The sequence below is a fragment of the Silurus aristotelis genome (genome assembly GCF_946808225.1).
Source record: "Silurus aristotelis genome assembly, chromosome: 1".
Lineage (NCBI taxonomy): Eukaryota > Metazoa > Chordata > Actinopteri > Siluriformes > Siluridae > Silurus > Silurus aristotelis.
In genome coordinates, this window is record NC_139574.1 from 14668266 (window position 1) to 14685470 (window position 17205).

A 17205-nucleotide genomic window follows, 5' to 3' on the forward strand; every position below is an offset into this window, starting at 1 on the left:
ACTTTGGAATGTCAACAGTAACTTTGCTTTGCATCAGGTCTCATCAAATCACCCTGTCATGATTTATTTATTTCTTATTCAATTCCTGCTTAAACATAAGTCCACATGAACCACTATGAACCAATACCGTAATTAGTATACTCTGGGTAGATAAAATGCCTTTGCTTATTATTGATGAAAATACATTCAGTTAGTTAATGAAGTTGTTAATGTTAACTATTGATCTTAAATAGTGTTAACCATGAGTTACACTTGAATTTATTAAGCTAATAACACTGAATTTGAATGATTCTCGAAATAAAGATAAGCCGTGCAGATGTGCCACAAGTATGGTCTCTTACCAGCAGCGTTTGGTGGACAACGGACAGCTGCTGTATCTCCAGCAGGGGTTCTCTTCCAGACTACATTTGAAAAATTCTCTTCATCACAAATCTCATGGGGTTCTGGGTTAAATCAAAACAAAATGTACAAATTATAAAAATATATATATATATATATATATATATATATATATATATATATATATATATATATATATATATATATATATATATATATAGTACAAGCAAAACACTGACTGTCATTACTAGCATTGTACCTGGGCATCTTTTCTCATTGCAATGCTGTACTTCTACACGGTCTCCTGGGCATGGCTCCCCAGCAAAGAAGGGCCCATAGCAAACTCTTTGCCTCTGCTGGCTCCCCCCGCCACAGGTTTTGGTACAGCTTGACCACAAACTCCAAGGCTGCCACTGTCCATCCACAGGGCAATCTCTCAGGAAACAGGCACGTGTCTGCACCCAGTCACCCTGGCATTCGGAGCCCCCGTATGACGGACCATTACACTCTCGTGTACGCTGCATGGTCCCATTTGAGCAGGAAACGGAGCAAGAGCTCCAACTGGACCACTCATTCCACACACCATCCACTAGGAGAAAAAGGAATCATGGGGTGAAATATATATAAAGAGAGAGAGAGAATGAGAGAGGTGTTGCTTTTTGTTGCCAAACCTTTAGTCCATTCTAGCGTGATTTAAAAGCTCCTTAGTCACCATCTCTGTGAATGAGGCTGACAAAGCCACCTTTCAATATCCCCCCTCCTACACAGACTCTCATCTGCCTTTAATTGTGACACTTGATGGAAGTCATTAAAGCTAAATAAGGCACTCTTTATTTAAAGATCTTCACCTGGGCAGACGGCGATGTTGCAGAATTTGGTCTGTTTCTCTGGGCCCACGCACTCATCACCTCCGAACTGCGGCGGCTTGCAAGTGCGTGTGCGGTCCCTGTATCCGCGGCCACAGGTAGAAGAACACAGGCTCCATGGAGACCACTCATCCCACGCACCATGCACTGCAATCAGAGCGGCTAGGGGATGATTTATAGAGAGAAAAACACTGGTCCACACACAAAAAAACACATCGGTGAAAACAACACCAAACAACTGCTGTACCTATTTAGAAAAAAAAGTGTACACAAATAAAAACTTCACTGTTTTATTTCAACTCTAATGCCTGCAAACCACCACATATAAGGCAACTGAGGTCTTTAATATTTTAGTAATATGAGGCATGGCTGTGTGTGTGTGTGTGTGTGTGTGTGTGTGTGTGTGTGTGTGTGTGTGTGTGTGTGTGTGTGTGTGTGTGTTGGGAAATATTCAGTGTATTTCGTATGTGGGTGGCTGTTCGAGGATCACTTTGCATATTCATGTGTATCCCAGAGGAGTTAAGATGTGGGTTTGGTCTGATGTGCACTTCTTTCAAAAAGCTGGAGACGGAGAGTGAGGGAGTAGAAAAAGGAGGGATGGGGGAAAAGAGGAGGAGATGGACCATCATGCAATGGGAGAAGTTTGGCTTTTTTTTGTATGTCATGCTAGGCTCTACTTTAACCCATTACTATCTTGCCAGGCTCAGGGAGAGGGGGGTCTCAGATGGACAGCTGGTGTGTGGGGACTTGGCATTGAGCTTCAGGGAGAGAGAGGTTGATGGTATTGGGGTGGGTGGGGAGGCCTTCTCTTACCTGGACACACGGCTGTGTTGTTACAGGGTCTCTGCTCACGCAGTGGCCCGCTGCACTGCGTGCTGTACGAGGCTGAAACACAGAAGCGTGTACGACTCTGCCAGCCTTCGCCACATGTGGCTGAGCACACACTCCATTGGGACCACTCCTCACCCACAGGAGAGTCTACCAGGGCAGGGTGGGGGGGTAGAGGAAAGGAAGTAAGGGGGAGGAAGAGGCACGTTCATAAAGGAGCAGAAAGAAAGGGGGCTGAAAATAATTCAGGAATTCAACATGCAGGAACAGCTTTTCTACGCTAACAGCGAAGGCTTCACCACCCTCAGGCCTCCTTACATATCCAGAGCATCCATCTCCGAATAAGTGAATGCTTCTTTTCAGGATATGTCAAGTGATATTTCTAAATGGCTATTCAGCAGATGATTTAGACACCTGTGATTTGCAGCCAGTAGGGAAGCAGAGCAAAAGTGACAGAGCAGGCTGACAAAGCACACTTGATGGAGCAGGAAAATCATGGCAATCATGCAAAGGACAAGACCATCTTAATTGTTCAATAAAACAGCAGCAGACTTTTATTACTCTCCATGAAGCAGATGTGCATGGTGGGCTTGAAGAGCTTTCATGAGAGTTCAGTAGGATGTGTTGAGCTGTCATGACTATCCAGTAAGATGATATGAGTTGTCAAGGATTCAGGGCATACAAGCTAGAAAGCCTCACTTAAATAAAGGCGAATCTAATTTCTTCATCAAATCCAGTGAAGGGTTTTCAGCAGAAGATGTGAAGGAGAAAAAAAATCAGTCTAAAATGTAAGAGAATTTTAAAAACAAATAAAGTATCTGAAATATTCTGAGAAAATGTTTTATTCTGATGTAACCTAAAAAAAAAAAAACACCTTCCCTGGCTGTCCTGGGCATAAGTAAGAACACAAAGTGATGCATGCAATGTTTCACATAACCCTATGCAGCCAGCTATATTGTACCATGAATAAGTGTCTAATATGAAGTCTCAAGCTTCAATTCAATACCAAATAATCACTCATGCAAAGACAAAAGATAGCATGACCAGACCCAAGCCATGTGTTGCCTTTAATGGTTATGGAGTGGAGATGTTGGCTCAACAGGCTCTTGGATATATTTGAAGACTATTTTGACATATTGAGTCCATAAAACATAAACAAACTGCTGTCTCACTATGAACCATGCCAAGACACATCATGGGACACACATCCCACTCAAATTCAGACGAGATGAGGCCATAGCCACATGCACATCCAATTTACACCCCTGCGTGTACCTAGGTGTGATAGGTGCCACAAATATGTATATGTATCGACATGCTTCATGGTATGTGTGTTAAGTGTAACCTAAGTTACGATTTGTATGACTTGTAACCCGACAATGACACAATGGATTTGGGTGTGACTTGAAATTGTATCCATTTTATCAATTGATTTTCTCAATCAATTTTCTTACATGAGAGTTGGTAAATAATTGTTTCTCAAGCATCAGTTTTAATCATCCTACACAACTACAGTATAACAGAATTAAATTTGGTGTGTGTGTGTGTGTGTGTGTGTGTGTGTGTGTGTGTGCCTGTGTGTATGCCTGTGCGTAAGCCCAAGCTGTAAAAGAGAGGCCTGCATTCTTACCTGTCTGAGGAGATTGCTGTCCAGCACGGCTCTTGTCCACATCCTCTCGTTTGCGGCTGTCCGCCGAGCGCAGAGATTGGCTACGAGAGCTGTATCGGCCTGTGCCTGCAGGATGGGGTGGGGTTAGCGACTAGACTGGATTTCCTATTGGACAGAGCTGTGGGTGCTGTTCATCAGCGTCTGCCATGCTTGAGAGATACGGAAATAACGGCGATGCTGATTACTGGGGCTATGCGCATTCCAATAAGAAGTGTGCATTGGATGTGTGCCTGTGGGATTGTTTTCTCCCTTGTTGTTTCACAATGGCACAGAGATATTTTGTGTGTGTGTCTGTATGTATGATCAGTAGAGTCTAAATAAAAATATAGAATCATGGTATAATTATTTGAGAATGAGAGAAGGAAGTGTGTTGGACAGATTAAACATGCTGGTGTATTGGAAGGCGGAGAGAGTGAGATGGAGTGAGCAGTGGATGTAGGATGAAGGCAAACGTGGATCATGCATGAATGGAACACATATATAAATGAGGACATTTACAGCTCATGACCCTGAACATGAATCTGTCAATTAACTCATGACCTTTTCTTCACTGTGAAGTGTAAGCCTCATTCACACTGCCACTGTCATAACGTCAGAGCTGTCCTTACCAAGGTTTCCGTCCTCAAGGCCGGTATATTTCAGCGTGTTTAAGACCTTCGCTTTAGATGAGTATTGGCTGTAGCCTAAACAACATGCAGAGAGGAAGAAAAAGAAAAATCATTCTATCAAGGCTCACAGCGGGAAAACCCGAGCTGTATAGTATGAACTTACGAAGGGGAGGATGACTGGATTCAAAAACAGAGGCAAACAAAATGTGCAGCCAGTTTTAGACTGCGTGATTATGCTGGTTCAATATTTTTCTTGTCAAGCTATAGGAGATGATCCCAATATAATCTATAACAAATCTATAACAGACTGTGCGGTGTGTTCTTCATGTCAGATTATACGCTGAAGATCCTCTAATAAAAGCCTGTGGTTAAAGACTTAAAAAAAGGGTTTGTAGTAGCAAGAGAAAATACAAAGTAAAAGAGTTTGTTGAGAATAAGTAAAAGAGTACAAAGTGACAATCCTCAAGTATATATATATATATATATATATATATATATATATATATATATATATATATATATATATATATATATATATATATATATACACATATATATATATATATATATATATATATATATATATATATATATATATATATATATATACCACAAATTCAGTGGGTGCGACATATATAAGGGTGCGCTTTATAGAATTTTGAATAACCCTGTATATAAATATATATATATATATATATATATATATATATATATATATATATATATATATATATATATATATATATATATATACATATATATATATATATATATATATATATACATATATATATATATATATATATATATATATATATATATATATATATATATATATATATATATTTATATACAGGGTTATTCAAAATTCTATAAAGCGCACCCTTATATATGTCGCACCCACTGAATTTGTCTACACTAATGTACTTTACACAGGCTTTAACGAAAGACACGTTATACATGGTGTAACGGGTGAAATATGTTGCGCTTCTATTAGGAGCATAGCGGTATTTTGGGAAAAGACCAGCACTGCATTCTTCCGGTATTACTGCGTGTGTGGAGACTGAGGATTATGTGCTTTTTTTCTGATGCTCATTTCTAAGTTTCTTTGACTAACCTGTAACGCTGTTGCAAAGAAAAATAAAAAAGCACGAGTTAGCACGAGTTTTGGAAACCTGTCTGTGCTTATATGATTTCTGTTGCAACTGGAGTTAGCGAGCTCTCCCTTCACCCAGATTTAACACGCTACAACGGCTTGTATTTAAACAGTAGCCTACCAAGAAAGTCATTGTTCACTGTCTTCCTCCTTCCTTTCACAACTACAGTGGTATCTTGACCTACAAGTGCATTAATGTACGAGTTTTCCGAGGTACGAGCGGTCACTTGTAGATTTTTTTTGCTTTGTTACGCGAGCAAATAATTGAGGTACAAGCTCGAGACGCCGCTGCTAGATGGCGAAGCGAAGTCAGAAAGCGAAGATTGTGATAAAAATTAAGATAAGCAAAGAAGAAGAAGTAAAAATTTTTAGGGATACGTAGTGTACAGGAGTGATAATAAAAAACGAGTTTTATCTCCACGCTTATCGCCTCTACCCCTCTCCACACACACACACACACAAACACACACACACACACAACACCGGCGTTTTCGTTAGCTCAAGTCATCTCATCTCCAAGGAAAATAAACTGAATAAAACCTTATTGGTTATATATGATTAATGCCATTTTAAGTATTTTCAATATGGAAAACTGATTTGATGTTCGAGCAAATTGAGATACGAGCTCGTCCACGGAACCAATTAAACTCGTAGGTCAAGGTACCACAGTATTTCTCTGGGGAGTTTATCACACAGGTGAGGTGCGTTTTTTCGTTTCCGTTCGGAAATTTCCGCTTGAAGTTTGTGAAACTGGGAAAAACCCAGAAAAAATCCATAAATTAGCCGCTTTGTTGTTTAAGCCGCGGGGTTCAAAACGTGGAAAAAAAGAAGCGGCTTATAGTCCGAAAAATACGGTATATATATATATATATATATATATATATATATATATATATATATATATATATATATATATATATATATATATATAGCAACTCACTAAACTTGAGCCCTGGTATATATTTATTTGGTAGGTAGCTCAGTGTTTCAAGCTCTGGGTTACTGATCGGAAGGTCAACCCCCATTATCGCCAAGCTGCCACTGTTGGCCTTAACCCTCTGTGCTCCAGGGGTTCTGTATCATGGCTGACCCTGCACTCTAGTTGTAAAGTACAAGCATAATGTGACAAGCATAAGCCTTTCCTTCATTATCTATCCTTTATTATACTTATTGTTGGTAAGGTGGTAATTACATTTTTATTTTGTTGGTATTTTATTGTGAGCTCAAATGTAAACATTTAACTTTTATGTATCATGTTTTGTGTCACCCTATGCTGTCCTCCTATCGACAGCTTTTTTTGCAGCAGCATCCGAATTTGATGTCAGCTGTTTTCGGTCACATTGCAATTCTCAACTCATGACCAAAAACATTTTCACAATGTGACTTTTTTTTTGTGGGTGAAAGCACAATCTGATCACAAATTGTACACGGCATGCCCGCTTAAGGGAGAAATATAAATAGAGAGATAGAGAGAGAAAGAGGGGGGGCAGACATGGAAAAGAACTGTGAAGAAACATAAACATTTGCGATTATTTCTACACACACACACACACACACACACACACACACACACACACACACACACACACACACACACGAAACACAGAGACACACACGAAACACAGAGACACACAGGAGAACTCACCAATGCAGGGTTGAGGGTTACAAGGACGGCCCTCCTCCAGCACTCCAGAACATAGGTACACCTCCTCCGGCGATGACTGACACACACGTGTACGTGTCTGAACACCACCCCCACACTCACTGCTACATTCTCCCCAGTTCCCCCAGCTACTCCAGCCTCCTGAGATACAATAACACACACACACACACACACACACACACACACACACACACACACACACACACACACACACACACACATACATAAATTAGCTGGCTACTGCAGTCTTCCTGGAGCCAACCCAATTTTCCCTTGCTAATTTATATGTATTAAATTGCAGTGTCATTTAAAAGTCCCTGTCCAGCAATGATGTCTCCCGTTTCGTGATCCCATTATGATAGCATACGGATGTGTGAATGGGCCCATAAATACCAGTAGAATGTGACTCTCCGTGTCCTGTGCGCTCATGAATGTTTAATAGCAGACAGTGCCGCCTGTCTGCTCCCACAGGCCCCGACAAATATGTATTAATCTGCATGAATAGAACATGAAGCTGGCCCATGTTCTGGCACAGACGATTTTAATTACTCACAAATCAACTATGTGGGAAGACAGGAGCTGATATCATAATGCATCCTCAATGACCAAAGACAAAGCGAAAGAGGGAATGAAGGAGGGTGGGGGGCTTTAGAATGAATGTTTTTGTACTAGAAGTGCAATTTTAAATATTTAAGATAAGCCATAGGAGTGTGATTTCAGATACCGCAGGAATCTTGACCTGCTGAGTTGTTAAGGACTTCCTTTGTGTGTTGAAAAAAAAAAAACATTCAACTTTAAAATTGTTGGGAATATTCACATTTTAGGAAAACTGGCCTATGGCTGTTAAACATGCACTGACAAGCAGCATCAATATCTATTTGTTTGTGCAGATTGAGCGATTAAAGGCACACTGTTTACCCATGGTGTTGGAATTGGTTTTGCTGCAGGCGAATTCACCTGCCAAACAACATAATTGATCCCGATCCATAAACGACCAGCTTTGAATGCACAACAAAACATCTAATCCATACAGCCAGTGACAATTATGAGCCAAAAATGAACCCTGAAGACTTTCCAGCAGCAGCCTGCTTAACCTCACTGGTGAGCCGCGCCCATGATCAGATTGTTCCCCTCGACCGATAATGCAGCGAGTAAACAGAATAAACAGCGAGCTTTCGGCCAGTCCCTTATGGATTACGGGAAATCATTTTGAGGGCTGTCACATTTTTCACGGGAATGCTAATGAAGTAAAACCTGAGTGAAATAACCTTCAGCTTCCCTTCAGAATGATTTTAAGCTTATTTAAAACAAATGGGTCTTATGAATAGCAAAAGAGGGTTGGCTAATACGGTAGGGACGTGGAGGGTAAGGCTTTCTGTCAAATGAAAGCTCTCAGGAAAAATGAGAAGGCAAAAAATAAAAAAAACAAACTCCATTTGGAGATAAGATTCTCTCCTCCGGTGAAAAATGGTCCGCGAATATGAACTTTTTCGGCTCAGTAATCACAACCTCGGCATGAAAAGGGAGGAAGAATAATGTAATGTTTTCTTTTTCTCACCCCAAGGACATTTTATTATGCCTTCAATAATTCACTGTGCTTCTCTTGCCCATGGTACCCCCTGTAAATTCAGGCTTTGTGTAGTAGTTTTTTTTTTAATCATCGTTAAACTCGCATTCTCTTGTGTTTCTCATCCCTCTGTGCATTTGTCCATTGTGTATCCGTCTCCCTGTTTATCTGCACCATGTTGGAGGGACCATGTGGGTCACGCTGCTCATCATTTTGGCACTTGTGTCCTGTTTGTGCATGTGTATGTGTGCATCCTTCTCAAATGAGCTTCAAAGTCACCTCTGCTTTCCCGTATGGCGCCTGGCAGAAGCCGAGCGGAAGATCCAGTTACATATTGTTCTAGTATCTTCCATACTTATTCCCATATCATTCTGTAATCACTAGATCATTCTGCCTCCTTAGATGTGCTACATAATAAGATCTGATGTTACGTTCACACAGTTTTTTTTGTGAGTTGAGGAGTGAAAAGCACAGGGAACAGTAGCAGATTCTCCAACACACGGCTGCTACTGACACCCAGAGGACAGACACAGTCTACTGCACACACACACACACACACACACACACACACACACACACACACACACACACACACACACACACACACACACACACACCATCGACTTAGAAACAGACAGCACACAAGTGGCTGAAAGAGAGAAAGGAGAAGGCGGTGAAGTGGGAGCAAGTATTGCTATGATGGGAAAAGAAGAGAGGAACGGAATGAATCACAGATGCCTACGCGAGATGAAATGCGAAATAAATGCAAACCACATAATCTTTTGCATCAAATTCCCATACGAATTATTTTATCCTTTTTATATATATATAAATAGACACAAAAATATCATGCTGGTACATTTTTAACTTTTCTTTGCTCAAGTTAATAAATAAACCGCATGTAGGCTCCTTCATGTGGTGAGAAGAGTGCTTTCTCTCAGCCTCTCTCTCTTTCTCTTTCTCTTTCTCTCTCTCTCTCTCTTTCTCTCACTTTCTATGCATTATTTCCTAGAAAAAGCTCACAGGTCTAATCCACTGTATTCTCTGTCTATGTGCCTGCGGTCTCTATCCTGCTCAGGATAAATATTTGAACAGTTGCTCCTGCACAATTGCATGTTGTCGATTAATCTCACTCCAGGTGGAGGAAGCGAATCTCGCCGCTGCTCCCATGTCTACATGTCTCCTTCGTGCCCTCTGCCTTTCACTGGAAATTTGGGAAATTCCACGGCTATGCTATTTTATTAACCCAATTTTTCAGCCACTAGCAGGTGTTTTCCCTAACAGTGCAGGCAAAGGCTAGCAAGTGCTACCTCTGAAACACAGGAAGTTACAGCATTTGTTTTGTTTTTTCTGTTCATAGGCATCAGAAAGCACTTGGTGGAGACACAAGCTGTCTTCTTCCATATGACTGTCATTCTGCTTGACAACAGAGGGAGTTCTGCCAGCATTCCCACCCTGAGAGCAGGGCTAATTATGCTCTCTTCAAGTCTTAGACATGGATGGCTGTGAAACTGTCAGGATTTAGAAGTTACAGATGAATTTCTAGACGATGGAACAAATGCTTACATTAGGGTGCAACTGAATATGAATGCAGTATTTGGAATGAACAGATCGTGTGTTCTAAACAAATTCAAATATAGACATGAATAGACAGTGCACCAGATTTTATTTGGATTGCATGAATGGGTTATCCAGCTGACAACCAAAAGTCTCTATGAGGCTGGGGTCCTGTGCGATTTTAATGAGCGAGAGATTTTTACTTACAGATATAACCCCCAAGGGGCAAACATAAATGTTCATTGGTCATTAGGTACTTCCCTGTCAGGATTTCAGTGGTTTAAATTAAGGTGGTAATTTGTTTATATTTTAGAAAATACTGTAGAACAAAGGAAATCAATTAGAAAAAAATCATGAGTGGGTACAAACTAAATAAATAACTAAAGGATTATGAACTCAAGTGAACTCAATGTGTTTTAAGGGTCACAGGGTTATTATTTAACCTTTAATCGGTCCTTGGGGTCTATATGACCCCAATCGACTTTTCCTTGATAAAAAAAAAAAAAAGGGTTCCCTTCATCTGAGTGGAATAATATTTTGTGACTTTTCCTACATAATCTATCTATACACACACAAAAAAACTGGGCTTGATTCGGTTGTTCTAAAGGTATGTAAAAAGATTTTTTACACTTCTGGTCTTCGGGGTCAATATGACCCCACATTGAAATGAATGGGAAATGTGAAAAAAACTCAATATTTTTTCTTCATTTGTCAAAAAAAAATCTATAAATCCAGCATAAATCAGAAATTTAGATCATCATTTAAGTGATTTTTTCATAAAAAATTAATATTTCATATGCAAGCTTATGGTGTTATTGAGGAATTGTGTGGTAAATAGGTACAAAAGTACTTAATATCTCCCAAAACACAGCATTAATGAATAGATGAGAAGTAAACAAAAAAATATATATATTATTTGTATTATTAAAAATGTATATTTTTTGTATAATTTCTCTATCAATTGTTGGGGTCATATAGACCCCAAAGTCCAGATTTGTAAACAGGAAACGAAGACCTTATGAGGGTTAAAGCCAAAAATAAACCAAAACAATGTATGCCTCAGAACTATTATTATAAATATATATAAATTACTAAGCATATACAGAAATAAAAAGTGTTAATGTGTAGCTCGCATAGTTGTGCCATTATATATACACACACTATGGTGTAATGACACTTTTTAAGAACAATTTCAGGCTACTTGACTTGTCAAACAAGGCAAAAAACATAAAATTTGCTTTAGACCATTTATTGAAGCACCGGATTGCTTTAATTGCTAATTTTCTTCACCATATTTCCCACATTACTATCATGGGTAAAGTTATTTCAGTTTGCCTTTTCTTCAGATATGAAAAAAAAAATATTTAGCTTACTTCCGAGAGAGAGTAGATTATGATGCATATCAAGAAACACATTAGCAAAAGCAGTGATTTTGAATAAAAATGAGAATGAAGTCAAACGGATAAAGAATGTAATAGCAATAAAAACATGTATTTGGTAGAGCGTTCTTTGGTTGCAGCTGTGGGTCAGGCAAGTCGACGTTTTAATTTCGAAGATGGATGCCTCTACTCAGCAGAAATGAAAAGGAAAAAAATCAGCTAAACATCAAATGTACCTCCGCTAAAGGGATCAGATGAGATACGTGGATCGATCTTCATCAGGGAAATACCTGGTCATCACCAGTTCTTTCACAGCATGTGTATATATATATATATATATATATATATATATATATATACAGTCGAACCCACTTATCTCAACCTCGCTTAACTCGGCAACCCTATTAAGTCGACGTTTTTGAAGTGGAACCGGCAAATTTTGTTATGTCGCCGAACCCTAATATCTCGAGCACAAGGGGGGGCAAATTTGCCACTTAACGTCGGTTATGTCAGGAATCCCCCTGCCACGCCCCCTTCGGCGGGGGCATTCCCCGAAGCACCCTGCTTCTTCTCTGAGCACTGAGCTCGTCGCAGTCATGCTGATCACACACACCTGACTCTCATTCACTCACTCATCCCATCTCCTATTTAAGCCCCTCGCACACTCGCGGTCCGTTATTGTTTGTGCATGATCGTATGTGTTGGTTCATGTCGGTCTGTGTAATCACGTATACGTATCCCGCTACGTACCCTTCTTCTCGGACTCCGCATTCTCTCAACGGCACCCCGGATTACCCCGATCTTGCTGTTTTCCATGTTCACGCTGTCTGTACCACGTTTATCCGTTGCTGCGTGGATTCTCTACATGCGTGGATTCTCTACACTGTCTCTGGTTTCACAGAACTTCGTGGACCGCGCTCCCGGAGTGCACCACTGGATATTAATGCTTCACTACAAGTATTGGTGGATTATCTCCTGAGTATTCTCAATCTTTGTTTGCGTTTACTTCGGCTTCCGCCTCCTTATCCGCATTACAGGTTATCTCCATCCGCATGACCAATCAAACAAATTGCGGCAACGCTGTTGTGTAAAAAAAACCCTCCAAAAACACGTGCATGCACATTCTCATTTACTAACGCACATCATGTACATAAAGAAATTTCAAGCCCGTTAATATATTGCCGCCATAATGGTTTTCGTTTATCTTGATCATCGGTTATCTCTGCGCTTTTTGGCCTCCCCTAGGCAGGTGACATAACCAGGTTCCACTGTATATATATATATATATATATATATATATATATATATATATATATATATATATATATATATATATATATATATATATATCTTTTTACAAAGACAAGTCAATTAAACTTTATTGGTTAGAAAGTAATTGTGAATCAGATTTACCTGCTTTGTTGCAAATGAAATTGGCAACAGCTACACTGGAGATGCAGCAGAAAGAAAACCCCCAAAAAGGGAATGGTTTTGCAGGTGGTGGCCAAAGACAATTGTCTCCTGTTAGCCTTCTTCCTAACTGATTTGTCTCTATTTTTGTGTTTTGTGTAGGGTCCTTGCCACTACTTGCATGAGCATGAGGCAGTAACTGCAGCCCAAAGTGCTTGTACAGATTATCCAGCTACTCCAGGATGTCACTTCGATATGTGCCGTGAGAAGGAGGTTTGCCGTGTCTCCTAGCACAGTTTTAAATGCATGGAGGAGATACCAGGAGAAGGGCCATTACAGGAGGAAAGTTGGACAGGCATGTAGAAGGGAAGCTATTAGGCACCAGGGCTGGAATCTGCTCCTTTATGTGAGGAGGAACAGAAGGAGCATTATAAGAGCCTTAAAAATGACCTTTAACAGGTGACCAAACTTGTCAGAAACAGACTTTGGCATTAGGTGGCATTAGAGCCTTATATCTATTAATGGGACCTGTGCTCATAGCCCTGCGCCATGAAGCTTGAATAGCATATGCCAGATACTCTTACTGCTGTCAGATACCAGGATGAAATCTTCAGAGCAATTGTCAGTCCTTACACTGGTGCAGTGGCCCCTGAAATCCTCCTGGTGCATGACAATGCCTGGCCTCATCTAGCCAGAATGTATGGACTTATTGATGATAAAAGCATTGATGCCATTGACTGGCCCTCACAGTCCACAAACCTGAATCTAATTGAGAACCTCTGGTGTGGTATGTATAGGAGCATCTAAAGTAGCATCACAGACTGTCCAGGACCCTGATGCAGGTCTTGGAGGAGATCCCTCAGTACACCATCTTCCATCTAATCAGGAGCATTTTTGAGAGTCCATACAGACACATACCCAATACTATGTGCTGTGTATATATGAATATATACTGCCTGACTTATTTATCATCAAATTAGTTTAGATCTTCAGGTGACCATATGAACTGGACTCACAGCACCATACTACAAAGTGAATTTTTTGCACTGAATCCTTCTATGCTTCTGATTTGTTTCACACAGTGTGCACAGCTAATCAGACTTGCTCCATTTAATTTCATACTCAAACTGTTCCTAATTCAGGCATCAGTGTGGAAGTCAGGACAGCTGGAATCCAAATTACTACATAGGCAATAAAGGGGTTTGAGAACTAAACATCTAGTCTGCCAGGGCTGTCAAATTCCTTTAAAAATTCAAATGCACTAAAATGTTATACTGTCACAGACAGCATGGACATTACTAATAGTGCTACACAATAAACCACAGATGGTAAGTGTTGTGAAAAACATTCACAACATCGCAGTATCATAATATTTGGCTACATTTTACAGAACAATTTAATATGTCATTCGGTTTTGTTCTAGTCTCTGTCTCTACCCCTGTCCTCTCATTGACTTGTTAATTGACTGTGTCCACCTTTTCCATGTTAGTCCTTAATTCTGTTGTATGTGCCCATTGGGTCAAAATATCATCATGAAGGCTTGGTCTCTGATTATTGCTGTTGATTATTATTGCTGTTGCCTGTTCATCTGCTTTTCGCCCTAGTTCCTGTTTCTCATTTTTGATTATGGATTGTCCTTATTTAACTTTTGCCTGCCTGTGTTATGACACTTGTAATCAATTGTAATAATAATAATGAAAAAAAGAGGCAGCATTACTTAACTCATCCTCATTCAGGATTCATCTCTGTCGAACATATAATGCAACTAAATTCCTTTCTACTGTATATACAGTATGCTGACCAAATAGTACATAACAGACTGGTGTTGTAAAACCATATTTAGTGTAATATGCTTTATGAGAATTCGACAAAGAAAATTTATCCATAAAAAATATTTAGATTTAATCTTAATCTGTATGTATATACAGTATGAATCTTTTGCACAACATATAGCCTGACTTCATGGATAAAAAAAGGACGAACCATTTGACGTGTTGCCCTTGAGCCCAACTTACAAGATAGTTTTAAAATAGTAATCTTCCGTGTTAGCAGTATAGCTAGTGTTCCTATGGAAACCACACAGGCTCTGTTCAAATGTTGTGAGTTGGAGTATATAACATCCTACATGGCCATCTGTATGACCTTTTGGGGAAGTGTAAATTTTAAACATATAACCTCCTCTAAAATGTGAACCCAACCCTACCCCCCACATCCCATCAAACAGTTCCCAATACTCCTTCTCATTATCAAGTTTTTATTTTCCTCGCATGCTGATTTTATCTCAAGTTATTAGATTTTATTTTGTCTCCCTCTCTCTCTGTCTTAAAGCTCTTAAGCAAATAAGGATGTTTGTGTAAGCGGCAAGCGCATGTGTATCTGTGTGGGTTCTTGTGTGTGTGGAACATGTCTCCACCTCCAGAGCTATGACTCACACAGAGAGGCAGCCTGAGAGCCCACCTCTACACACAGACACACACATATACACACTTACTCGCACACACACAAAAAGAGAAACAGAAACACAACAGTTCTGCTGCAGGTCCGTCTAGAAAAAAGGGATGGGATATGTGTTCATTAAGGAGTGCTCTCCAGGGCCTCTTTGGTGGAGCTCAGCCAGGCTAAAATGTGTAGGTGTGTGTGTGTGTGTGTGTGTGTGTGTGTGTGTGTGTGTGTGTGTGAGAGAGAGAGAGAGAGAGAGAGAGAGAGAGAGAGAGAGAGGGAGAGAAAGAGAGAGGTAGCTCCTCTGCCTGGCCTCACACTTGATTGCCAGCCCTCAGAAGGGGAAAGCATGTTTACTGTGTCGGTGATGTACATACTAATAAATACAAAGCCAATTCGTCTTCATTCACTGATTCCTGCTTTCACTGGAACTGAGGATGTAATGGTGCAGGGGAAATTAAGTCCACATTACGATTTTAAATACACTGTGCAAGCCACATGTGCACACACACACACACACACACACACACACACACACACACACACACACACACACACACACACACACACACACACACACACACACACACACACACAGTGCTCAGATTTGCACTATACATTACACATGAATCTACATAATATGCCATAATATTGTTAAATGTTAAACAATGTAATGTCCTAAAATATAACATAAGTCCATAAAATAAGATTTTATTTAGACATTATGTTTATTATTATTAGTCAAGTGTTTCACCAAAAAGGTTTTAAAATTGGGAAATATTTAAAACAAAGAAAATAAATGTTTAATCTCATACATACACTAAAAAATTATATGGACATTATATTCCAGGGAACTCAAACCATTTCCAGCATGACAATGCCGATGTACACAAAGCCAGCTCCATAATGATGTGTTTTATATGGGTTGGATTTCAATTACATTGAATTGATTCAACAAACAAAATAACTAGGGGAAAAAAAAGAGTATTTTGGGAGCGGTAAAGTCACAGGACAATAGTGACCCATAGTATACATTTACAGCCTGTTAGTAGTTTTGTACTACTGGTGAAGTCTGGTAGTGTTTTACTTACTCGGGTGTTAAAAAAGCTTCGAAAAACAAACATTAGAAGAATATTTTTTTCTTTACCCATTTGATTTTTGCTGAGACTGATGAAGAAAATTGGATGTGCTTAGTAGCTAAATTGGCTTTAACCTGCCACTGGAAGATGCTACTGGAAGTTCAAGGTGACCTTTACAAATGTAAGGTTTATTTAGACAGGCATGTGCTTTTTAATGACTTACTGTAGATAATGCAGAGAGTCCAGGGGACAAGTACATGGAAAAAACACAATTGGATGCTACTCTGAAATATATATATATATTTATATATATATATATATATATATATATATATATATATATATATATATATATATATATATATATATATATATATATATCTCATGGAAGAGCATGACAGAAGTACAGTTTTATGAAAAATACGAACTGATGGGTTGGAAAAAGATGAAAGCGTGAAACAGAGGCAGAGAGATTGGGGGTAAATCATGAAAAGAGATAACCCCCCCATCAAGTAAGAGCTAATATTCTTGCAGCTTTCCTGAGCTGAGCTCAGTGTGCATTTCCAGCAAATTATCCTCGATTCACCGTAAGAAATGTGCTTCGGCTGCAATAGAGACAACACAAAAAAGTTCGAATCTGCTTAT

General features: G+C 39.5%; 2 protein-coding genes across 11 annotated transcripts in view; one reads left to right on the plus strand and one right to left on the minus strand.

Annotated features, from left to right (window-relative positions):
* Positions 1–17205, minus strand: part of adgrb1a (adhesion G protein-coupled receptor B1a) — a 100403-nt gene that overhangs the window by 54270 nt on the left and 28928 nt on the right. For 4 of the 10 annotated variants that reach the window (XM_083543766.1, XM_083543764.1, XM_083543762.1 and 1 more), the window contains exons 3-9: positions 7112–7270; positions 4311–4385; positions 3664–3768; positions 2019–2183; positions 1188–1367; positions 599–928; positions 342–443 (exon numbers count right to left, since the gene is read on the minus strand). In XM_083543766.1, the coding sequence (XP_083399892.1) occupies positions 342–443; positions 599–928; positions 1188–1367; positions 2019–2183; positions 3664–3768; positions 4311–4385; positions 7112–7270 (1116 nt within the window). The remainder of the gene's footprint in view (positions 1–341; positions 444–598; positions 929–1187; positions 1368–2018; positions 2184–3663; positions 3769–4310; positions 4386–7111; positions 7271–17205) is intronic. The other 6 variants (XM_083543767.1, XM_083543765.1, XM_083543771.1 and 3 more) reach the window with 4 other exon arrangements.
* The window catches only part of tsnare1 (T-SNARE Domain Containing 1), a 229432-nt gene that overhangs the window by 4857 nt on the left and 207370 nt on the right, over positions 1–17205 (plus strand). The gene's annotated exons all lie outside the window — the stretch shown is intronic.